General features: G+C 28.7%; 6 protein-coding genes and 1 long non-coding RNA gene across 8 annotated transcripts; 2 read left to right on the forward strand and 5 right to left on the reverse strand.

The window, feature by feature from the left end:
* Positions 1 to 1719: 1719 nt before the first annotated feature.
* Positions 1720 to 5466, reverse strand: LOC126864446 (actin-binding protein IPP-like). Its single transcript, XM_050615811.1, has 7 exons — positions 5326 to 5466; positions 4459 to 4987; positions 4202 to 4367; positions 3097 to 3443; positions 2630 to 2976; positions 2328 to 2548; positions 1720 to 2254 (listed from the first exon to the last, which is right to left on the reverse strand). The coding sequence occupies exons 1-7, from the start codon at positions 5393 to 5395 to the stop codon at positions 2018 to 2020; spliced, it is 1917 nt and encodes a 638-aa protein (XP_050471768.1). The 5' UTR covers positions 5396 to 5466; the 3' UTR covers positions 1720 to 2017.
* A 572-nt stretch (positions 5467 to 6038) lies between these two features.
* Positions 6039 to 8030, forward strand: LOC126864451 (protein CNPPD1). Its single transcript, XM_050615819.1, has 5 exons — positions 6039 to 6188; positions 6262 to 6358; positions 6663 to 6868; positions 6945 to 7073; positions 7144 to 8030. Exons 1-5 carry the CDS (start codon positions 6144 to 6146, stop codon positions 7870 to 7872), a joined length of 1206 nt encoding a protein of 401 aa, XP_050471776.1. The 5' UTR covers positions 6039 to 6143; the 3' UTR covers positions 7873 to 8030.
* A 111-nt stretch (positions 8031 to 8141) lies between these two features.
* LOC126864459 (uncharacterized) lies at positions 8142 to 12338 on the reverse strand. Its single transcript, XM_050615838.1, is given in 10 exon segments — positions 8142 to 8497; positions 8564 to 8767; positions 8824 to 8891; positions 9061 to 9102; positions 10107 to 10128; positions 10246 to 10261; positions 10263 to 10289; positions 10526 to 10643; positions 10967 to 11390; positions 12193 to 12338. Coding segments are annotated over 9 exon segments (921 nt in total). The 5' UTR covers positions 11307 to 11390; positions 12193 to 12338; the 3' UTR covers positions 8142 to 8413.
* Positions 11880 to 13522, reverse strand: LOC126864456 (coenzyme Q-binding protein COQ10 homolog B, mitochondrial). Of its 2 annotated transcripts, none has more exons than XM_050615834.1 (3): positions 13161 to 13522; positions 12496 to 12615; positions 11880 to 12401 (listed from the first exon to the last, which is right to left on the reverse strand). In XM_050615834.1, exons 1-3 carry the CDS (start codon positions 13202 to 13204, stop codon positions 11957 to 11959), a joined length of 609 nt encoding a protein of 202 aa, XP_050471791.1. In that variant the 5' UTR covers positions 13205 to 13522; the 3' UTR covers positions 11880 to 11956. The 2 variants fall into 2 exon arrangements, with proteins under 2 accessions (XP_050471791.1, XP_050471792.1); XM_050615835.1 differs by lacking the exon at positions 13161 to 13522 and adding an exon at positions 12784 to 13154.
* Positions 13523 to 13671: 149 nt separating this feature from the next.
* LOC126864455 (uncharacterized) lies at positions 13672 to 15679 on the forward strand. Its single transcript, XM_050615833.1, has 6 exons — positions 13672 to 13840; positions 14437 to 14567; positions 14631 to 14774; positions 14862 to 15057; positions 15164 to 15388; positions 15450 to 15679. Exons 1-6 carry the CDS (start codon positions 13796 to 13798, stop codon positions 15540 to 15542), a joined length of 834 nt encoding a protein of 277 aa, XP_050471790.1. The 5' UTR covers positions 13672 to 13795; the 3' UTR covers positions 15543 to 15679.
* LOC126864443 (nitric oxide synthase, salivary gland) lies at positions 15452 to 23144 on the reverse strand. The gene is made up of 24 exons (XM_050615807.1): positions 22902 to 23144; positions 21523 to 21659; positions 21247 to 21409; positions 20656 to 20747; positions 20454 to 20595; positions 20241 to 20380; positions 19988 to 20162; positions 19817 to 19918; positions 19553 to 19747; positions 19238 to 19480; positions 19035 to 19139; positions 18899 to 18966; positions 18681 to 18824; positions 18443 to 18617; positions 18238 to 18367; positions 18104 to 18182; positions 17842 to 18035; positions 17594 to 17763; positions 17293 to 17503; positions 17125 to 17212; positions 16915 to 17039; positions 16707 to 16852; positions 16432 to 16623; positions 15452 to 16366 (listed from the first exon to the last, which is right to left on the reverse strand). Exons 1-24 carry the CDS (start codon positions 23007 to 23009, stop codon positions 16259 to 16261), a joined length of 3432 nt encoding a protein of 1143 aa, XP_050471764.1. The 5' UTR covers positions 23010 to 23144; the 3' UTR covers positions 15452 to 16258.
* On the reverse strand, positions 21866 to 22893 carry LOC126864474 (uncharacterized). Its single transcript, XR_007689200.1, has 2 exons — positions 22440 to 22893; positions 21866 to 22030 (listed from the first exon to the last, which is right to left on the reverse strand). It is a non-coding gene; the product is annotated as an uncharacterized LOC126864474 (long non-coding RNA).
* Positions 23145 to 23175: the final 31 nt, after the last annotated feature.

The raw sequence follows: 23175 nt of genomic DNA on the forward strand, positions 1-23175 counted from the left end.
GTTTGTTTTACATAATATTTGCTTCTTATCTATGAAACATTTATCATATTTTTTGTATAAAAATTGCGTGTGAAATGTCTGTACCTCCAAAGAGATTTTTTTTAAATTGGCATAAAGCATATATGTGTACATATACATACGCATACATCACTGTATTCATGATATTTCTCAACTATTTATGAATTCAATACAATTCCTTTAAGTTCGGTTCTGACAAAGGTGCAATATATATTTTATGCATATTACTATTGTATATACTTTCAAATTAGAAATCAAGCAAAATTTAAAAGCTAAGCTCTTAATATCGTTAACATAGTTAAATTATATATAAAGGCCATCTTTTTATCAAATAGCACTTTCAATAACGTATACATATATCCGTAAATTAGTATAATAAGAATGAATATATCATTATAAATGTGACAAAGTAAGTAAAACTAGACTTTCTTCTACAATATTTCATTATAAAAAAATAATTGATTATAAGAAACACATAATACACATTAAAAAGTATATACGTTTATAAAATTAAGATAATAATCTTCGTTTTAATGAATTTTAAACAATTCTTTTCAACGAATATCGTTATTTCAAAACAGTTTTTCACAAAGTGTCTAATGTTTTGTATTTATTAAAACATAACCATAAGCACAATAGATGACTAATATAAGAAGAACAACCAACTAAAACAGTATAACAAATTAAAACTTAATACGAATTACTATTATATCAATTATTTCGTAATAACATCTTGTATAAATCATTTGTTAAACAGAACTTTGGTATAAGAAGTACATGGAAGTATGTAACTGATGTAACAGAAGCTGTTTCTGTGATGAAAACGCTAAGAGGAGCTGATTATAGAATCACACTGATATAACATGTACACTTTATAAAAATTTCAGGCTAAGTACTTATTCATATGCATGAATTTGTAAAAAGCAATATATAAATGTGACAAGCAACCCCTTGTTAGTTTTCTTTCTCTTTTTGTATCATTTCAAATTTGTACGAATTTTACGACACATTAAACGGATGCTTCCAATTTTAATTTGTATATAATACAAGCCACTCTTTACAAAAACCAATATGCAATCAAGTTTGTTAATAAAACTTATTAACATAAGATGCAATTTCTTAACTTATGAAAATTACATGTGATTCTATAAAACACGACTTCGCAATTTATAAGATACCTCTCCATAATTGTATAAAATATTAATTAAGAGCATAATATCATTAAGTATTTATCTCTCCTTATGCCGTAAAAAAATGAATAAGTAACGAAATATAACGAAAAATATTATTTATAGAGAAAAAATCGATAGAGAAAATATCTCAAGCACGCGTAACTGTAACATACAATTTTTTATGAAAATTAAATATATCTCACTTGCATTCTTTTGGACTAAGAACGTTTCATTTCACACATACTACATGGAAATATATTCTCCGTTTATTTCTCGTTGTAGTGTGATAAAATTTACTATAGAATATCATATCTCGTATTCTTGATAACTTTGGTAAATGACTATAGAATGTGAAGGCTGTTTCTCTCTCAGTCGCTTCTACAATTAATAAGATTTTTATTACGCTAAGGAATTTTTAAAATATATGGAAGTCAGTTTCAGCTACTTTCATTATTAAATATATATAATAAATTCTTTTTTGAAAATCAGCATACGTAATTTAATGGGTACAGAAAATAGCATTGTAGTATTATAGTGGAACATTTCTCTTTTTTCTTTTTTTCAAATCCTGTTGCATCTTATGTTCGTTAGGAAAAATTCTGTCTCAACTGTTAAAATTGTAATCTATAAAAAAATACATCGAAGATTATGTATGTTTGATTTTGCACGTTTGTATATACGACGTAAACGAAGATAGTCAAAAAACATGTTTCTCACTTGATATCATATATACGTTTAAGAAGTATTTAATAGATGTTGAAATATCGTTATGAAATTCAAAAGGAAACGCATATGATTAGAGTGATATGATCGAAAAAAAATTTCAATCAAAAAGGTGCAACAATTGCCGATGCTTCACCTCTACTTGTCGGCAATGCAGCACATTCATGCCATTTATTTAAATGGGGATCGTAACATTCAACTGTAGAAATTGTAATTTGCGTCCGAAAAAAATTGATTTCCTGACACTGTTCACCTCCTATAACATAAAGCCTATTATCGGCTGCCGCAATTGCAGGGTATGATCTACCCATATTCATAGGCGCAACGGTACTCCATTTGTTCTGAAATAAGAATAATATTATAACGTACAAAAGATTTAAATAACAACATTATAATATATAAAAAGTAAATCACCTTTTCAAAGGAATATCGTTCAACGGCCGTTAAAACTTCTTGATTTTTATTAGTACCACCGACAACGTAAATATATCCATCAAGAATAGTAATTCCCATTTGTGAACGCGCGGTAAGCATTGGAGCTAAATGAGTCCATTCTCTTGTTACTGGATTGTAACTCATTAAATCTTGACTATGCCTGTTATTATGTGTACAACCACCGACTACATACATTAATCCTAAATATGTTAAAATATAAAATCATATTCTATATCTTAATTCAAAAACAAAGAATTCTTTCTATAATTAAATTCATTCACCTTCATAAGCAACTACTCCCATGCTGAATCTCGGTTTAGGAAGTTGCCCGTCAAGTGTCCAAGAATTAGTTATTGGATCATATATCTCTATCGATCCACCAATATCTTCACCCACCCAGCCACCAAATGCATATAAGCTATTATCCAAGGCACAAAGTCCAAATTCACACCTAGGTTCTTCCATACAGGCGATCGAAGTCCATACATTATCACGTGGGTCGTAACATTCACAATTAGCAATAATACATGATTCAAGTTCTCCACCAACAACGTAAACTTTACCATCTAATAATGCAACCCCTGGTAATATTCGTCCTATTCCAATAGGTGTTACCTTACTCCATTCACTATAAAAGATATTATCATTTAATGATCTAACATGTAATATTTTATTGTTTAATGATTTAACATGTATTACTTTTAATCTGCAAATTAATATTAATTAGTATATATGGATGGAAATGTACCCGGTAAATATATCATATTTTTCGATTGTTTCGTAAGTACTTTCAGCAGCTCTACCCCAACTACCTGCTGAATGTTCACGCCGTAATCCGCCAATCACTAAAATGTTTTTCTTAGCACAAAGTCTAGGTTGTGCGTGAAGAGGCACAAGACATCCTTTATTTGATACTAAATCCTTTTGTATAGATCTTAACGCAACGATAAGACTCGCGTCTTTACATTCCAAAATAACTCGTTCCAATCTTGCTAATGAACACAGCCGTAAACGTATATGACTTAATATCTCAAATACGTAACATCTTCTTGTTGGTATATCATGAACAATCCAATTATATGCTGCTTGGAAGACCTAATAGCATATCAAAAGATCATAATGTAAATAATATTTACTATTATTTGAACTATTAAGTTTACATTTTCAAGAGTATATACAGGATGTTTCGGAACGGGTAGTACAAGCAGATATGGATGGATTCCTTATGAGAAGCAAATCGAAAATATAGAATAATAATATTTTGTTTGAGACTTAGTTTCTGAGAAAACTAAACTTAAAACTACTTTGCGTGCGTGAAACACTTGCCACACTTAAATTGCTCCGTTCCTGTGCTTATGATCATGCAAAGATTAGCAATATCATGCTTGATTTTGGTAGAATGGTAACTTGGCCTACAAGATCACTGGATCATCACTGGATCATCACTGGATCATCACTGGATTATCACTGGACCACACAGGCATTTGAACTACGGATTCTAAATTTATTGACATTAGTTTATGCTTCCGTGATTTGGAGAGTAACAATTTTTTTATAGTAAACTAAACGACAATTTCAATAATTTCTTTATTAATATAAGTCTCAATTCTGCTAAAACATAGTATTAGTCAGTATCCTTCATAATATGGTCAAAATAATAACATATAATGCAATCGGTTAAGTCAAAAGCGTTACAAGTACCCGCGAATACGAAAAATTTTAAAACTTAATTTTCTGGAAAACGAGGCCGCAAATAAAAAGTCATTTTTTTATATTTTCGACTTTTGTAGAGAATCTTTACCCATGCCCACTTGTATTACCTGTTCCAAAACAGTCTATATAAGAGTACAAACCTGGAATTCAGTATCAATATGAATATAATCACTACTGAGAAAATGAACAAGATGTTCTTTTGGCAGATCCAAAAATTCTTCCTCTTGAGATACTTGAGGAAAATTGACTTGTATAAAGCGTAGGGCAGTTTCCAAAAGATCTAATCTGTTATGAGCTTCTGCAAATCTATTTAATATAAATATTTTAGGAAATAGTCCTTTACAATAATCTAGGTATATGTCTTGTTCATGTCTTGCTATAGTCTTGCTCATCTCACCTATAAATCCCAAGGGCATTTGAATAATGCAGTTGCTGTTTCAAGTAAGTAATACAACCAAACACTACTTCATCTAATTCTAGCATATCAGCAGCTGCAAATAATTCTTGAACATTGTCCTGGGTAATATCAACATTCCCAGAGTAAATGAAATCCACCAAGAGGGAAAGTATATGAGCTGATACTGAATGAATTTCTACTAATTCCTGTTGTTCTTCCACCAAGCCACCAGTGAACATAGCATTAAAATAAGCACTTCCTGCTGCTAAAACCGATCTGTGTGCTCTAATAATGCTTCCACCAGCGACCAGGCCTACATCACTAAACTGATTTTTTAGTCTTTGGGTATTTAAATTCCTTAAAACTTTCGGAGCATATTCCCCCACAGCATAAACGGTATTGGAAACATCAGAAGTTTGTTTTACTGGTTGTGTTGCAAAACCCATATTATTACAGTTATGGCCATTCTTTATTGGTGGCACTGCACCATCCGCCATGAAACTGTCAAGTTGTCCTTTATCTGCAGTTCCTAATAAAACAATTATATCTCCTTTATGCGATTATAATTTTTATTTGAATACTTCATAAAAATAATTCTTCCTAATTTTATATAATTTTACAATGTACATTTTGGATTTACAATTAATTTATTATAAAGTAGAGAATTGTTAGTTTTTAAATATTATTAAAAATTTAAGTCATCTAAAATCCAATATAAGGAGAATAAAAAATATGACACATAATGGCAACTAGATTTTAATCGAATAGGTTCATTTATTACATTTACGTAATAATTATATTACTTCAGGAAATGCAGAGACTTAAACAATTCAATTAATTAAAAAATGATATATAGTATATACTTACGGCATATACGCGAAAGCACCTTATAGACGCTTTGAAACGATTTTGTATTATTTTTCCCTTTTAAACGCATCACTACAACCACATTTTCACGTAATTTTATTGCTTGATACCGCTCTTTATTTGGTTCATCCCTTTCTTGATTCCACCAATTATTCACTAATTCGGTAATAAGAAATCTGACATATGTCAAATAACCTATTTAATGTATGAAAGTAGCTACAAAAGAATCACTAATAAGAACGGTATATAACACGTTTACGAAACAATTTACGAACATCAACAAAGATAACATGAGCTTGAACTTCTTCTAAACATAAGACTACATATATATACTTTACTTGTAACTGAATAAGAACACCGACTTTTCCTTATTTCTATATATCAAAATTAAAGCTTCTTATTCACTCATTCTACTCGTTCGATTTTGGTAATTCAATTATAAGTTCATTGCCTTTCAGTTATACCAACAATATAATAAGAGTTATCCTATAAACATAATCGACATATATATATTTAATTTTTTATTTTATTTAATCTTTGTTCTCACACAAATATAATTTTACATACATACCGTTCAATAAATAAGTACTCTAATGTTTTTCAGATCAGCTAATTCAATATTTGTAGTGGTACGAATGGTATTTTACCTATAGCTCCATTCATTATGAACAGGAAATATAAATCATCTTGTTCTACTCAAAATTGGGTTTCATGTATCATAGCTTCAAAATACGATATTTATAAATTGTTGTTTCCATTTTTCATATATACATATATTATTTAAAAAAATATTCATTTAGTTTCATTAGTGATTTAACATGTCGACTATGTCAAGGAAAAGGAAAACCCCATCGAAATTAAAGGTAACACTAGTTTCGTACCACATTTTTAATGAATAGGAATACAAAAATTTCCTAACCTTATTTTTATTTACAGAGCATTGGTAATCACGACGAATTTTTAAATCGTATATCGAAATCTCTTTACTATTCGAAATTACCAGTAACTGATTGCCTCAGTTTACCTGTAACCGGTTAGTATCAGTAATTTTAAAAATATTTATTGGCATATTCGCTCTACTTAAATTATATTAATTAAATTGTATAATTTCTAATTAATCTAATATAATAGTCTTAACAAGTTATTTAAGTAAAAAATAACGTATTACTTTCTTATAAGCTATATATTATTATATTTTATCTATTTGATATAAATTTATAAATTGTTGTGATACTTAAGCAAAATTTTTATATTTTAATAATATTTCACAAACAATTATTTTTTACAAACAAATATTTTTCATCATTAATGATTATGTAATTAAACTTTATTCTTAGAATTGGCAGCAGAGTTATTTACTGAAGTGAAAGGTGGTTATACACTTGAAAGATTAGATGTGGAAGAGGCTAGCAGAATATCTAGAAATGCATGTGTTTCGCCATGTTCCCTTGTTTTAGCATTACTGTATTTGGAAAGATTGAAAGATTGTAATCCAGAATATCTTCAACAAGTGGCACCTTCTGAGCTCTTCCTTGTTTCCTTGGTATTATGTTTGCCTCAAATAAGATTAAATTAACTATTGAGGATTATTATAAAATATATTGTTTTTTGTTCTACAGATGGTGGCTAGTAAATTTTTAAACGACGAAGGAGAAGATGATGAAGTTTTCAATGCTGAGTGGGCACTATCAGGTGATCTGACTATATTACAAATAAATCAGTTAGAGAAAGACTTTCTCAAAGCTATTGTAAGTAAATTAAATATACTACTGAATCTATGATGTATGTTATTAATAAGAAATCTTTCCAATTATACAGGATTGGACTGTATTTGTTCATAATCAAGAATTTTGGGAAAGACTACAGAAATTGGAGAAAGATGTAGCTTACAGAGAAGCACAGAAAAGAGGCTGGTTTTCATATACAGAATTAACTTGTCTAATGAATTCAATGCAATTAATAGCAGTAGCACAAGCTGTAGTAAATATGTCAACCATTTGTTTGGCAACATATACTGCAGGAGTAATTACTCTTTTAGGCTCTGCCTTAGTTGCGAGCTACCTTCCAGGGACAGTACTTAGTCCAAGACAAATAAATAATTCTACAGATATGAAAACAGATTGTAATCCAGTAATGGATATAACCTCATTGCCAATTGAAATTGAAAGTATTTCATCAGAAGATATTTTAATTGATGATTTTATATATACATCCTTAAGTTGCAATCAATCTCAAGAAAATTGTGAATATATTAGAATAAACGAGGCTACTGATGCAAATTGGAAATGGTGGTTAAATTCTATGATGATATGGCTACCGGAATATTCAGGTCTAGAGTCGACAAAAACATTGCGTACAGCAAACGATAAAACCGAATATGCAGACACGTCAATGACAACAAAATTTTTATTCGACATTACTATGTCAGACGAACCTTTTATAAAATTTTGGAAACAAATATTGGGGATTGATTTAGAAATTCTTCTGCACGACTGGAGATATTACGCGAACTGTGTTACAAAATTGACACTCGATCATCAGCACTGAACATCACATATCAAAATATTAAAATTTAACAGGATATATTGTCTATATTAGAAGAGTTTCCAAAAAAGGTATATATATATTTTTTTTACTAACCTGTAACTGGCAAAAAAAATTTCTTTACTAACAAATCATTTTTTCAATAAAGAATATGAAATATGGAGGCATTAGTTTTTCTTAATTATGACAACCTTTAGGATATAAGCTCTACAAACAGATCTAAATAATAAAAAGAAAAATGATAATGTCAGAATATAAGACACAGGATAATCTCTGTTATTACTGCTATTTATACAGTTTTGATAATACATTTACAATTACTTTATAGATTATGTATACATTAAATACATTCATTGTACAGAAATTACACAATATTACATAAACGCTATGATTGTCATAAATTAATGTTGCAAATAATTATGAAACTTGGTCTCGAGTATATCGTAAGTTGATAATTTTTTCTCTACTATTGTACATCAATTTACTATAAAAAGTAAATATTGTAATAACAGTAAAAGTTTTTAAGCATGTAATATTTATAATTTCAACCACCATTATGAAAATAGGAAAAAACAGGAATAGGTGTCATCCCGATAATGCAGCCAATTGTAACTCCAATAACACGTCCCTGGATTATTAAAAATTATTTTCTTATTCGTTGTAAATTCTTAATGTAAAAGTGAATGTATCATACCAAATTAGCGGCTGCTTTTGTTCTATGTAGGTTTAACTGCATGGGAGTAAGTTTTGGTGCTTTAAAACCAACACTTTGAGCAAAACGTTCTACATAATGTACAGACCCAATTCCTATTATATCAGATATCGTATTTCCTAACGCGGCAGCTGCCATAGTCGATATTGGAAATTTTTTATTCAATATTATTTCAATTTGATCTCCCTGAAATGACAACATTACAAACTCGAACATACATAATATATATCCGTAATACATACAGCAACAATCATGATGAAGTTGTCAAGAAAACCAAAGCCAATGAATGGAATTGCATTTGAAATTGCAACTGTAAGAATGTTATATATCATTATATAATATTAATTAAACATCTTTCACAATAACAAGTTCAAAAAATTATTATATTTTATTAGATAGATTATTTTAGTAAATACTTAAAATTGAGTTTATATGTTTCTTAAATATATTTGTTGAATGTTAATATTTAAAATTCATACCTAATACTAGATCTTTTGTAGTTGGTTCTGGAACAGTTTCAGCTGCAAGAGGAAAACGAAAAATGTAAATGTGTGTCTTTTTATAACATGATAATAATTAATTAATAAGTAACTATGAAAAATATGATTCTTGTGTTACAACACATAAATGACAAAGGTTCATGCATTCATTTCTTTATATATACAAAACTTAATCATGTTTAATAACTTTATAAGTGATAGGGAAGTTACTAAAGATTGGCATGAAATGATAACATTATATAATTTACACGAGGAATATTTACTATGGTTAATTACCTAACAACAAATAAAAGAAAATCTATAGGATAAGTAATTAATTAATTAAGTACACAAGATTATGAAAAACAAAATTTTATTCAAATAAAAGTACATTTTTTTTTTATCTAAAAAGTACTTACATTAAAGTTTGCTACGTATATGCTAAATATATCTGTATTCTGTGTAAAATTAAGTTAAGTATTCTGTTTTAGAATATGTTCTACAATATGAAAAGAATATTTAGCATGCAAAAACATGAAACATTCCACATGAAAATTTAGTGGAAGTAGCAAAAATTAAATTGTAAAAATATTTTAACATGATCTTTTTTTATATAATGAAAATTTCTAAAATTATTTACCTAAATGTTCAACTTATTTTTATACAGGTATCTGGCTGCATTCATTATGTTCATTGTTGAATTAATAGATGAAACTCATTATAAAGTTCTTGTAAAAAATATGCTTTTTTCAAAGTGTTCAACATCTTAAATCATAAATGTATCAAAGTTACTTAATGAAATTGTGAGAGTTATTATTCAAAAATAGCATATATTGTTTAAAAAAATGTGAAATGTATAAGAAAATTTGTGTTAAGAAATGTTTCTTTATAACATTTGTAAATATTTATCATTATATATTATTTAAAAAGAGTATAATATAAAAACATAACTTAAATAGTTTAAATTTCCCTTAAGCTACCATATAGCATTATGTATATTGTGTTAAAAACAATAATAAGTATGTACATGTAATGTAATATATTACCTAAGTGTGGTTCTGTAGTTGTCTTTTTAAAACATCCAGAAAGTTCAGTTAGAATAGAAGAAGTAAGTAAAAGAATTAAAACACAATTAAAACAGTTGCATATAAAATACTAGTTTAGTGCATATTAAAATAAACTTACAAATTGATGCCCATGTAGAATGCAATGGAAGAAAATTTTTTATACTGTTAAAGAATAATGAAAATTGCAATGAATCATAATATGATAATAATAAATATTTTCACCTTTGAAATTCAGATCATTAATATAAAAAAAAGTTAAATCTTAGTAATATAGAATTCTATTATTGCAATCTACTTTAGTAGTGATGCAAAAGCTATTATATTTCATTTTAAAATTATAAATTGTTAATTACTGATTATTACAAAAATTAAATAATGTTCTTAAGCCCTTACCATACTTGCGCATAAACCAATCTTCTGGTACAGGACAATAAGTGCCTGTAGGATCCATATCCCCTAATGATATTTTGCTAGGCCGTCCAAGTTTATTACACCATCGAAAAGCAGCTAATTGGTCTTAAAGGAATAGAAGAATAATTTTCATAAATGTTGTACAAGCAAAATTCATTCATACATTATTCATCAGATTTATAAAAAATAATTCTATGTTAGTGGTAAATAAACTGCAGATTTTTATGCATTTATGAAAAATTCAAAAATAAAAAAGTGCATAAAATGCACATCATATGTAAAAATATATAGAATACCTGAAATAGAATACTTCTATAATATTTCATTTGCAAAACAATTGTCTACCTACTTTCTTAATTATATTTATAGAAATATGAATTTACATAAATATCCGCAGTCTAATGATAATTTGTAGAAAAAATAATTACCTTGATATCCAACTCTATCCTCTTCCGATTTACATTCTTCAAGAACTTTTAAAAAAAGATTTCGTTCTTCCAAGGTAAGCTTAGAGGCTACTTCTTTCGCCTTTTCCTTCGTTAAGGATTCAGGAAAATTTATTTTGCTTCCCGCGCTATAACGTGTCCTCGATATACTCCACGTATCAACAAGAAACGAAAATAAAGAATGCTTTCTTAACAGAAAATTATCCACGCAACACAATTTTTGACGACTGTGATAAAATCGCGATATATTTCTACTAAAATACATCATTTCCCGCGGGATAAATACTGTTTGACTAGTTAAAGTTGCAAGCACCGTACACATCTTTACGAAAATGAATATTCCCTTCCCTTCACGATATTTTGAATCAAATTTAAGTGATTACGAAGGCATGTATAGTACTAATACCTAAAATCAATAATTGTGTTTGTTTAGTAGCGATAAAGATACACTATGCTATTAAACATTTAAAGATACATACACGTGCACATATCTTGAGTTACATAGATACACTGGCAATGACTCAATCTTACGTCATTGTTAAGTCACATATTTAATAGTCTTAAACATCAAAAAATCATTGATAGGTTTCAGTTATCTTAATCAGTCAATACTACTTTATTTTTGGTTTTCAAATATTTAATCTTTTAATTTTGTAACATCCGTAGTAACATAAAAAATTATTACATATAAAAAACAACTTGCAATAATTTTATAATTAGATGTTAAATATTTGCAATATATATATATATATATATATATATTATCATATACCAGATATGTATATTAGAATATATACTACTTCAAGTGTAAGTAGTTTCTTAAAAATATTATATATATAATATTATAATTTATACAACCTTGACTTGAGAAAAATTTACAAATCAGAAAAAGGAAAACGTTTAAGAAGTGCTTTTATTTATAAATTATACAATATTGTCATTAATTATTTATTAGTTTAATATTATTCTACATCATCTTTCTAATCGTACTGTTTTAATACATGGCCTTCCATATCTACGTTTAGCTTCATCAAGGAAGGCATTTTCCATTTGTCTCACGATTTCGTTAAAAAATAGATTCGACAAATGCGAATGAATTAGTGATTTAAATTCGAACGATAAAGAAAAATCAATGACGCAAGTTTGTGCATTATTTTTTAATCCTGGACTGAAAAGCCATAACGTATTTAAATGATTAAATAATCTACCATCTGAGCATTCAGCTTTTACGAAACGCGGCCGCATTGTCGTCACTTTTGATGTATAACTTTCATTTATAGGTGGAAATCCTATTACTAAGTTCGCTTTGAGCATATCATCACTTTTGAATATAACGTCAGACTTTTTACAAAATGGTACAAAATCTTTATAATTTTGCACGTCAGCTACGACATCGTATATTTGTTCCATTGAGAACCTGCGTATATAAAGAACTTGTCATAATATTTTTAGTTCCTTCGTGAGGTACCGATGAATTTAAAATTGATAATTCTTAAATTTAGGAAACTCACCCTACTAATTTACGACCTTCATATTCTTTTGTTCTTGCAATCATATATATTCTTCCTATATATTGTTTGTTAAAATTTTGCTTATTTTGAAGAACAGCATTTTCAAGCAATAAAATCGGTCTGAAAATGACATTGATACTTTTATCATAGAAATTAATTAAAAATTTAAAAAAATCTCTTGATTATGCATTTAAATGGTTCACCGAAAAAAATATTATTTTATTATTCTTTAATCATAAAAACAAATTTTATATTTTATTTTAACAATTATAACACATTGTTACTTACATAATATTATTAAAAGAAAAGTTTTAAAATTATGAGAAAATATATATGCGAGTGAATTGATAATGACTATTGTTTAAATTTCTAAAAATATAACAGTTATTGAAATATTTAGGAACGCTTGCAAGTGAAATGTACAAATATTAGTTAGGTTATGTATTATAATAATTTGTTTCATATTATAAATTTCCTTTTTTTATGATTATTATATTTAATATGCACTACATAATTTAGTATCTACAATTATTTTAAGAAATTATCTTAAGAATGGTAATTTAGGAAATGGAACACACATACGAAACATAACCTAGATAAATAAGCAATATACAGTTTATACTGAATGGAGTATTTAAAATAAATAAATACAAAAAGTATGTTACCTATACATGATGGTACAAGTTAACAATTCCACTGCATATAACATACATTAATAAAATTTATATACACAGACATATATACATCATATCTTTATATATGCATGCGAAAACTTTGAATGTTATCAATTTTTACAAATACATTTCGTTGGTTTTTGTCTAATTTTAAGCATTTCATCCAATTAAGATATATTTTATATTATCCATGTTTAAAAGTACGAATAAATTCTTTGAATTATTCAAAGTGGAACTATATAAAAAACTGATAAGAAGCATATAGATACATTTAAGAATAATAGGTGATATTTATAATTAAATGTCAATGAGAATAAATATAATGTATAACAAATTTAGTTTATATAATAAAATGAATCCATATTTTAATCTAGTATATTAATTATATTACACAAAATATATTTGGGAGTTGTGTGCAGATATTATCAACAAATAAAAGTTTTTTAATTTTAAGCAATTCTATTGAGTAACTCCTTGCGTGTCATTGACATTGATATGAAATTTGACAGTGGGTTAAGACACATTTCTACCCAAGCAAAGATCACAGAAAGGTTGGTACATCCTCACGTGCGTAGCTTACATAACACAGGTACCGCAAACGTCTTCACCCTAATTCATTTTAAAAAATGGCTGGTATTACACCGCAGGCTTGCAAAAATGCACTTCGGCAAGTAAGTATTGATAAAACTCATATTGATAATTAAATAATCACACTTTCTTAGTTATAGATTCTTTTTCTGCTTATGTTGCAAAGTGTTGTGCAAACCTACAATAAAACCTAACTTTAATCTATCGTATCACCGATGTCAATTCCATTGTTTTTTTCGTTTATATATTTTGACATTTATACTTAAACATTGAGAACAATGTCACAACAATGAGAACAATAATTAATTAAATAATGTTACGCGATGCTTTTGTTCAAACCATTATTTTATTTTTTATTTAATTTAGTGTAATAATTGGACAGACTGTCAGTATATAATTCTAGTTTCTTATTTTATTAATAAATAATTTTTTATTGTCGATAAATTCTTTATTGGCAAATATTCAAATAGAACGTATTCAATTAAATAAATATTTCGTTAAATGTATTATTATATTTGTGAGAAAATTTCGTAACTGTAATTGGCACATAATCAATAGTATAAGATTAAATACATCTATCTAATTAAATAAAAAAAGATAACACTATTTTATACAATAATTCATATTAACTAGCTATTTTTATTTAAATTCATTATTATATTAGTCTTCATTGATTTAGGTTAGAAGATTTCATATTTCTGCAAATCAAAATGCTGCAGCCAAATTAAAAACCTTTGCTGTGTATCGTTGGAATCCAGATAAGCCAGATGAAAAGCCATATATGCAAGAATATAAAGTGGATCTAAACACGTAAGTTTATTTAAAAAATTTTTTTTGTGATTCTGTATTATTTTAATTCAAACTTTGTTATAGCTGCGGTCCTATGATATTGGATGCATTAATTAAAATTAAGAATGAAATTGACCCAACTTTAACTTTCCGTCGTTCTTGCCGTGAAGGCATTTGTGGTTCTTGTGCTATGAACATTGGTGGTACAAATACATTAGCATGTATAAGGTATATACTAATTACCTTTATTGAACAATTTTCAATAATAACACAAAGTTAGATTTAAAATATAAATCCTGATTGGTGTTATTTCAGCAAAATTGATACTGATACAAATTCAACTAGTAAGATTTATCCCCTACCACATATGTATATCGTAAAAGACTTAGTACCAGATCTAAATAACTTTTATAACCAGTATAAAAGTATACAACCATGGTTGCAACGTGGTGATGGACAGGAAAGTGGTTCAAAGCAATATTTGCAGAGTGTTGAAGACCGTAAAAAATTGGTAATTAAATATTATAATTGTTAATGGAATTTTATATTTTTTATTCTAATGCAATAATGTGTAGTAATCAGTAATAGTGCAATAAAATATAATTTTTGTGATATAGGATGGTCTCTATGAATGCATCTTATGTGCTTGCTGTAGTACCTCTTGCCCATCATATTGGTGGAATGGTGATAAGTACTTAGGACCTGCTGTGCTTATGCAGGCTTACAGATGGATTATTGATTCGCGTGATACCAAAGCAAAGGAACGTCTCGAAAAAATGCGAGACCCATTTTCAGTATATCGTTGTCACACTATTATGAATTGTACTCGTACTTGTCCAAAGGTAATTTTAAATGATCTAAAAAATATAATTCTTCAGTATAAAATTATATGTTTTTTTAAAGGGTCTGAATCCTGGCAAAGCTATTGCAGAAATAAAGAAATTGTTAGCCAATATTAGTGAGAAACAAAAACCTGGCATTGATGCTGCTGTATAAGTGAAAAATGAAAATGGAATTAGTCAATCATATGTACTTTTCGTTCATTATAATTAAATATGAAAATATGTTTGATTAAATGAAAACGAATAAATATAGTTAATTTAAATTATTTAATAAAATAATATATAGTTGAAGTCAAATTTTTCATAAACATCGAATGTGGTTTACTGTAAATAAAAATTCCTTCTGATATAAATGATTTTATTTGTATGTACTTCAACTATTGACTTTTATATAAATATGAAGGTGAAACATAATATATTGAAACTCATTAAATAAATGCAATAGAATATATTCAGTACTTTATATTGCACGTTTTATATCTTTCTAATAACGCATTATTGCTAATATGAATTTGTTGAAACATTGATTAATTTCACAATGAGCAAGATGTTATTTAGATATGTATTTTTACTCTTTTTACTAAAAAACAAAGATATACTAATCTTGCTATTATTTAATTCAAATATAAGTAGTTAAGTAGTACCATCAAAAATATACACGCATATAATACTAGAAACTTGTACATTATAATATTTATAATTATCATAAAACTATAGTAAATTATGTAACGGTACGACATATTAGAGAATAAGGACATCTCAATATTTTTCCATTTAGTTTTTGCATAAGAATGCATGATATGCATAATTGAAAACTATCTACAAAATTGTTGAAAATTTTTCAAGGTTACATGTACATCACAATAAGATTTAAGGCTCTGCAGCCATTCTATTTCTTGCTGTTTCCCTCGATCGATTATGTACCTCTGCTGTTCTTAAAGTAATACCAAATATGTCTTCGTGATAACGATTTTCATCCTAAAAAACAATTATATAAGTAATTGAAATTGAATATTTAGACATAAAATTGTGATATGGCTTACGCGTAATGATAACATATACGCCTCGACCTGTTTATCAGTCATTTCACCATGAGTCTGTATAATATGTTTCAAAGTTTGATAAACATCTTCTGCCATTGTACAATCGCCACAAACATAAAAATGACCTCCTTCGTACACCAACATATCATAAATTTGTGAAGCTTCTGCTTGAATTAAATCTTGTACGTATGTCTGTTAAAATTAATATAACTATAATATTTCAAATACTACAAAGTAATGTTACAAATTGTTTAAAAAATATTTTAAATTGCAACCTTTTTCAATCCAGGTTCTCGCGAAAGAGCTAAGAAAACCTTATCTAAAACGCCAACCTTTACCATTTCTTCCTTTTCTTGTCTGTACAGATCTAAGCTTCTTTGACGACAACCAAAAAATAACCAGACATTTCCGTACTCAAGATCTACAAATTTTTTATTCCGTATTTATTTTAAGAATATTATAATATATCATAAACTATGATACCTGGTTGATATTTCATTTGTGCAAGGCGATGATGCCAGAAACCACGGAAGGGAGCAATTCCAGTTCCCGGACCAACTAGTATCATTGGCGCTTTTGGTTCGATTGGCATATAAAAGTTAGGTGCACTAAATGTAAAAAGAAATATATCATATTTTACTACATCTGCTAAAATTATATTAATAAAAATTGCTTTTACAAATACGAACTTACCTACGTACAAATACATATAAAGGTTCTCCATCTGATATTTCACGTAGATAATTAGAACAAACTCCATAATGAACTGGCCCAGAACCGCCTAATTTTTTACAAATAATTATATTTTTAAGCAAAATAAGGTCTCTAGATAATTCAGGGATTGTATGTAAAATTAGATACCTTGTGTTTTATATTGTACAACAGCGACGGTAAGATGTATTTGTCCTTGATGTACATCCGGAGAAGAAGAAATACTATAAAATCTCGGTTGTAAAGGAGTTAAATGGAGTAATAATAAGGGCGCAAAAGGTTTCACGGATGGAAATTCATCTAATACTTCTACTAAATTGGGGAACTTCCAATGTCTCCAATCCTCATATGCTGCTGGATCCTATATTTAAAAAGAAGAAAAGATTTTCCAGATTTTTTCATGCTTTTGGTAATTAAATTTTTTCAAATTGAAGATTAATATAATATTTACAGAAGCTAAAAGGTTGAGTTGAGCTTGTTCTTTTGGATTTGTAGCAATCGACGCAAAGTATCTAAGAAGGTTTGGTGTTGGTGGTATCGTGATATCTAAAAATCTTTTCAGTAATATTCTCAAGGAATTAGGAAGATACCTATCATGTGCCATCCACGTTTTCACGATTCCTATGTAACAAAGAAAAAGAAATTTATTGCTACTGAACAATAACGAGACTTAATATTTTCAATAATGTTAATGCTAACCATTCGGTGTGTGGGATTGCTTCTGTATTTGCAATTCAATCGGTGTATTTGGATCAAAGGGAGTTTGTACTCGTTCCAAAATTGCTTCTACCAATTCTGATCTATTACATGCGAAAACTCCCAAATGATCACCAGGCTTATATTGTATTTCCATACCTGCTATATCATCGAGTTCCAGAAGTAATGTAGTTCCACTATACAAGATCGTAAAGTCAAAGTTCATTGTATAATTATAAAATTATTATTTAAAATATATCATTACCTCGATGAATCACCGCTTAAATTTGTTTTTCGGAACATATTACAAGTAGTCACGTTTCTATTGTGACATTTACTTAAAGCTGAAATATTACAATTATAAAATTTATAATTTATAAACAGTTATAGATAACATACCTTTTCCAATTAGTTGTGGTTCAGCTTCTACAAACCGAACAGTAGCTGCCGACAAAGCTTCTGAGCCTAAAGATAAAGCAACTTCAAGTAAAGTATCATCGTCATCTAAGCAGAAAGTTTCACACGCAACCTGGAATTGTTATGAGAAATGCTTAAAAATTACTGCATAATAATATATAAAAGATTATAGTAATAAGATACAAACAGCGAAAGTATCGGCTGCCCATTTCCGAAACGTTTGTTCCTGTCCACACATTTCATCTCCTTGTGCCAATTTCAACAGTCGTTCTCCACCTAATTCGCCTAATAAGTTATCCACATAGCGACCAAATGCGCAAAAGTTTGGATATGCTGATGATCCCAATGCGAAAACAGCAAATCTATAAAAGGGAATATAAGCTTCGTTTCACATTTATAAGTTAATTTTAAATAAATATCTATACCTGACATTGCTCAAAGGACCAAAAGTGTCTTCCGTTTGAGAATCTGTGGTAGAACCACGAAGTGAATCCAGTCTATCTAGTTTCTTTGAATTGCTTACTTCTGTCTGACTATTTGCTTTAATGAACGATTTTGAGGTCGCTAGGCTGAAATTATGGTATAAATCATTGGGATTCAATTTAAGAATTTCATCATTTTATTATTTTAAATGTATAAATACCTTATCTTATTGCCACTATTAATGTACGTTTCATTCATTTTCATTGCGTACAAATTTTGTGCGAAAGCCTAGAAGATAAAATATATATGAAACCATAATTTGTTTCAATCTTTTTATACAAAAGATATAAATTTACTTCGCCATTTTCTGGGGGATCACCGTTCCCAAAGGTGGATGTTATAACCAGTAATAAAGCTTCGTGTTCTATATTACTGATATCATAATCCGACATACAAAGTACCTAAAATTGATAGCTTCAAGTATTTTTCAGGCGTTATTTCTTTAAAATGAACTTACTGAAACTGAAAGTTTTGTGATATTTAATTAAATAATGAATACCTGGGAGTGAAAAGCATGTCCTAATAATTCGCTAAGTTTCTCAGCGTACATCTGTGAGGTGCCAGTTTCCGTAGCAAATAATACTGTAGCTTTTATTCTTCGAGATAAAGCTCTTCCAAATAACTTAGACGTAAATTTTACTGCTCTTGCAATTTGCTTAAAATGAAACTTTCGCCTTGGCTTTTTAGATGTTGATTTTTTATCGCGACCCTTTTTCCAAACATGTGTCTTCCAAGCAGGTTCCTATTATTTTACAGTAAAGAAATATAATAAATATAAAATAGAGATGTGCTAAATAACTTATCCAATAAAAACCTGAGCATCATACGATGGCTTCAAATAATACAGGGCCATCTCCTGATGAAACACAGGTGTAGCTGATCCTGATATCGGTGGTACGATCCAGAGCCAATCGGCTGGACATCCATTTCTTAATCGCATTTCATTTTCGTAATGTTTCATGAAAGATTCCGAAGCGGTATGGTGATCCACGATTGTCACATTTTTCATCTAAAAGATTTATTATTAATTTTTATAAAAAATGTTGAATATTATTATCTATAATTTATATATACATACTTGAAAACTATACAAAACAGCAACATTAGCTTCTATCATGGCTTTGTCTTTCCATAATGATGTGGATGTTCTTGTATCTAATCCCATATGAGTTGCAATTGTCTAAAAATAAAATTTATTTTAGCACGTTTCTCTAGAAGAATGAATATTAAAATTCCGTAAAATATTTACTTCTAGTAAATTATATCGTTGAACATCGCATAAATCCCTCGACCCAATTTCAGTGCTCATGTACCATCCATTGAATGGTGCGGCTGTAAACTCCAAACCTCCGCAATCGAATACCATTCCAGATACGGCAGGAACCGCGAACCATTTTAATTCTAATTTCTCAAACCAATCGTATCTAGAATAGAACAAGTAAAAATTATTTGACATTAATAAATTTTACAAAAATACATTAATAACGAACAAAAATACTTACGTTGGATGACTAAGAGGTACTTCAAGAACAAGTTCGCTTGGAATATCAAAATAATCAGGATCATGGCCGTTTGCTGACAATACCAACGGCAATATGTCGAAACGAGTGCGTGCACTTCTCCAACCTAGTTTCATGCATAGCTGTAAAAAACAGTAAGTTGACTGATAGTTTTAAATTAGAAATGGAAAAGACAATTGGAATTAATCAGCTTACTTCGGTGAACTCAACGTTTGCAGGATCACCAATTATGGTACCGTCTGGATTTTTATATCCCGCATAACTTATTAATTGTTGATTCCACACTCTATAATCGTGTTTTCCATCTGTACGTTGCGGAAATATAGTTATTGCAGACCTAAAAATAATAAAAAATAAATAGTACGCATTCCATGGAAAATTTCTTCAATTGAAATACCTAATGTTTCCTTTGTTCGTACTGTACTTAATGTGATTGCATAAAGCTTCAAACATGCCGCTGGTAGTCGTAACGTAACGACAATCAAACACCTATAATAAATGAATATCTACATATATATGAGAATTCATGGAATATCATTCTATTCTGTTATTAATTTTATCCGTGAATTGAAACAAATTGGATAATGTAGAGAAGATGCAAATTCATATTTTTATGGATATAATTGAAAAACGGGTTCTGAATAGACGACTATTTAATTCATTAAATACTATAACTATTCAAATATTTTGGATATTTTACGCATTTTGATATATTTTTACTTATTTTTAACTTTATAAATTATGCGTATTCTGTATATTTTTGTACCTTTAAATTCTCCATAAATACGTAAAAATCCGATATCTAGTTGTAATTATCTATTTACTCTCAGGTTCTATATCGTTAATTATTATATATTCAGCTTTGTATTAGTAGAAACGATCTTGAACTTGATAGAAGAAGCTTCCTAAACTTATACTGACTATATCTTTAATTCTTCAAATATAAGTTTTGATTGATTAGGACATACTGACACATATTGTCACGTACTTGCAATTTAGACCATTGAATACGACCGATGCATCTTGTGGCATTACGCCACGCTAGTTTCGCTCCGAAAACTAATTCAGTTTCAGTTAATTGATAAGTGCTAGTAGCCATAACTTCCTTTTGCACGCTTTCCCAACGAATACGATGTGCTTCGCTGTTTAATCTATTTTTTAAAGGAAAAATATTACTTAACAACTTGAATATTATAAATATCATTGTATAAAATACGCTATAAAATATCATAGAAATATAAAACATGTTTTGAATGCATTGTACCTTCTGATGGAAGAAAAATATTGTTCGAGAAAATCTTTCGCATGCACAAGGGTCTCTTCTCTCGAACGGGCTTCTGTTCCATGAATCGGTAGTTGCATAATGCTACCGAGACACACTTGACCAGAGCACAATGTTTTCTGAAGAAAGTAACAAAATTAAGCAAGTATACAATTTTTTCCAAAAATTAGAAATTTTTTTAATCGTTTACTTAGGTCGTTATAAGTAGTAAAAAAAGAGTATTATTAATTAAAATAACAGCTTCACGTTTAAATCAGATTATTATTATTATTACACTAATCGCATTGTATATTCAAATCAGTTTAATTTCTAATCAGTTATTTACCAGTTTCATATAAATTGGATCCCCGAGAAAAATATTATGTTTCATTTATTTCAGTTATTTCAAAACTCAATCTCCCGACTGTTTTGAGCAGCATAATTACATTACATATACTTCGGTTCATAAATATTAGGACATTTGCTAATTTTGTACACTGTAATAATTAATCTAGATTGTTAGAGAAATAATTAATCGGTCAGAATTTTGTATTTGTATAGAATAACATTATTATCTAAAACACATAAAAAGATTATAGAGAGAAAATTATAGAGAGATTGTAGAAGAAAACTATTCGTAAAAATTTTATTTTTGCCATCTATATAATTAATGGTCTAAAACACATAGAAAGAATTTTGATGAATTCAATAGCTAAAAAGATAACTTATGGAATTATCTCCAACTATATATGTATACAATATTAATTATAATAATAATTCTAAATATACATATATGTCTATAATATTACATATAACTGTTATTAATATAATTATAATATAATCAAAAACCTAGTAATATGAACATCTAAATAGTAACTAAAACAGTAACTAAGACATATTATGAATATAAATAAAGATACCATTTAAATTTATTATATGAAACTTGAAGTCAAAAAAGTATGAATTCGTTACAGTCTAACGAAGTTCTAAACGAGGATTAATAGATTTCTAATGGTCTGTCAGAGTTTTCCTTATTCTCCTGTAAGTGTTCTAGTACTTATGAACGAATGTAAGTATACATATTTCCGCGCAACTAGTGGACCACCAAACTCTCGTTTTTCGATAGTATTGACTCGCTCTGTTACGAATTCGCCCACACTCGCAATCTCATTTGAACTCTCACACTATTCGCTACCGTGCAATTTCCAACGTCAAATACAGCCCGAAATTTCCAAATAAAAAATTCCCCAAGATAGATACATAAAAGAAAGTAACCTACAAAACACGGAAATAAAAAATTAAAGAAGCAGAAGGGAATGAAAAGGAGAAAACAGAAATAAAAATTATTTATGCTTGTAAAGTGTCTCTTTCGTTATATGTACCTCCGCATTTCCAGCATGCAGGGAGTCAAAAGCCTCGGTTTTGTAGATGAGGTTACGCAGTTTCGTCGGTTTCTTCTGACAAGCACCCGTTGTCTCGTGCTCCTTCATCTCGACGTTATGATTTTTTTGCTTGACAAAAAGTGCCCCTGACTCACCTGTCACCGCTCCGCTGTATATTAGGCTGCCGCGGCACGTATACTGGCTTGACTTCCTTTCGCGAGCATCCCCGTGAGAAGGGAGAGATATTTAGCCCCTTCCAATCAGCAGTACCTCA

This window comes from Bombus huntii, chromosome 4 (genome assembly GCF_024542735.1).
Source record: "Bombus huntii isolate Logan2020A chromosome 4, iyBomHunt1.1, whole genome shotgun sequence".
Classification (NCBI taxonomy): Eukaryota; Metazoa; Arthropoda; class Insecta; order Hymenoptera; family Apidae; genus Bombus; species Bombus huntii.

Excerpts from the sequence above, each read along its gene's own strand:
- LOC126864446 (XM_050615811.1), bottom strand. The coding sequence starts at position 5,395 with ATGCGTTTAAAAGGGAAAAATAATACAAAATCGTTTCAAAGCGTCTAT. Across the intron at positions 4,988-5,325 it reads GGTGCTTTCGCGTATATGCC|GAACTGCAGATAAAGGACAA; the intron begins GTAAGTATATAC and ends TTGTTTTATTAG. Across the intron at positions 2,255-2,327 it reads AACGATATTCCTTTGAAAAG|AACAAATGGAGTACCGTTGC; the intron begins GTGATTTACTTT and ends TTCTTATTTCAG.
- LOC126864451 (XM_050615819.1), top strand. The coding sequence starts at position 6,144 with ATGTCGACTATGTCAAGGAAAAGGAAAACCCCATCGAAATTAAAG. Across the intron at positions 6,359-6,662 it reads CCTCAGTTTACCTGTAACCG|AATTGGCAGCAGAGTTATTT; the intron begins GTTAGTATCAGT and ends CTTTATTCTTAG. Across the intron at positions 7,074-7,143 it reads AAGACTTTCTCAAAGCTATT|GATTGGACTGTATTTGTTCA; the intron begins GTAAGTAAATTA and ends CCAATTATACAG.
- LOC126864456 (XM_050615834.1), bottom strand. The coding sequence starts at position 13,204 with ATGTTATATGCAGTGGAATTGTTAACTTGTACCATCATGTATAG. Across the intron at positions 12,616-13,160 it reads ACTTGTACCATCATGTATAG|ACCGATTTTATTGCTTGAAA; the intron begins GTAACATACTTT and ends TGTCATTTTCAG. Across the intron at positions 12,402-12,495 it reads GAAGGTCGTAAATTAGTAGG|GTTCTCAATGGAACAAATAT; the intron begins GTGAGTTTCCTA and ends TTATATACGCAG.
- LOC126864443 (XM_050615807.1), bottom strand. The coding sequence starts at position 23,009 with ATGAAGGAGCACGAGACAACGGGTGCTTGTCAGAAGAAACCGACGAAA. Across the intron at positions 17,040-17,124 it reads TTATATGTATTTGTACGTAG|TGCACCTAACTTTTATATGC; the intron begins GTAAGTTCGTAT and ends TTTTACATTTAG. Across the intron at positions 16,853-16,914 it reads ACAAATGAAATATCAACCAG|ATCTTGAGTACGGAAATGTC; the intron begins GTATCATAGTTT and ends AAAAATTTGTAG.
- LOC126864455 (XM_050615833.1), top strand. The coding sequence starts at position 13,796 with ATGGCTGGTATTACACCGCAGGCTTGCAAAAATGCACTTCGGCAA. Across the intron at positions 14,775-14,861 it reads AATACATTAGCATGTATAAG|CAAAATTGATACTGATACAA; the intron begins GTATATACTAAT and ends GTGTTATTTCAG. Across the intron at positions 15,389-15,449 it reads GTACTCGTACTTGTCCAAAG|GGTCTGAATCCTGGCAAAGC; the intron begins GTAATTTTAAAT and ends GTTTTTTTAAAG.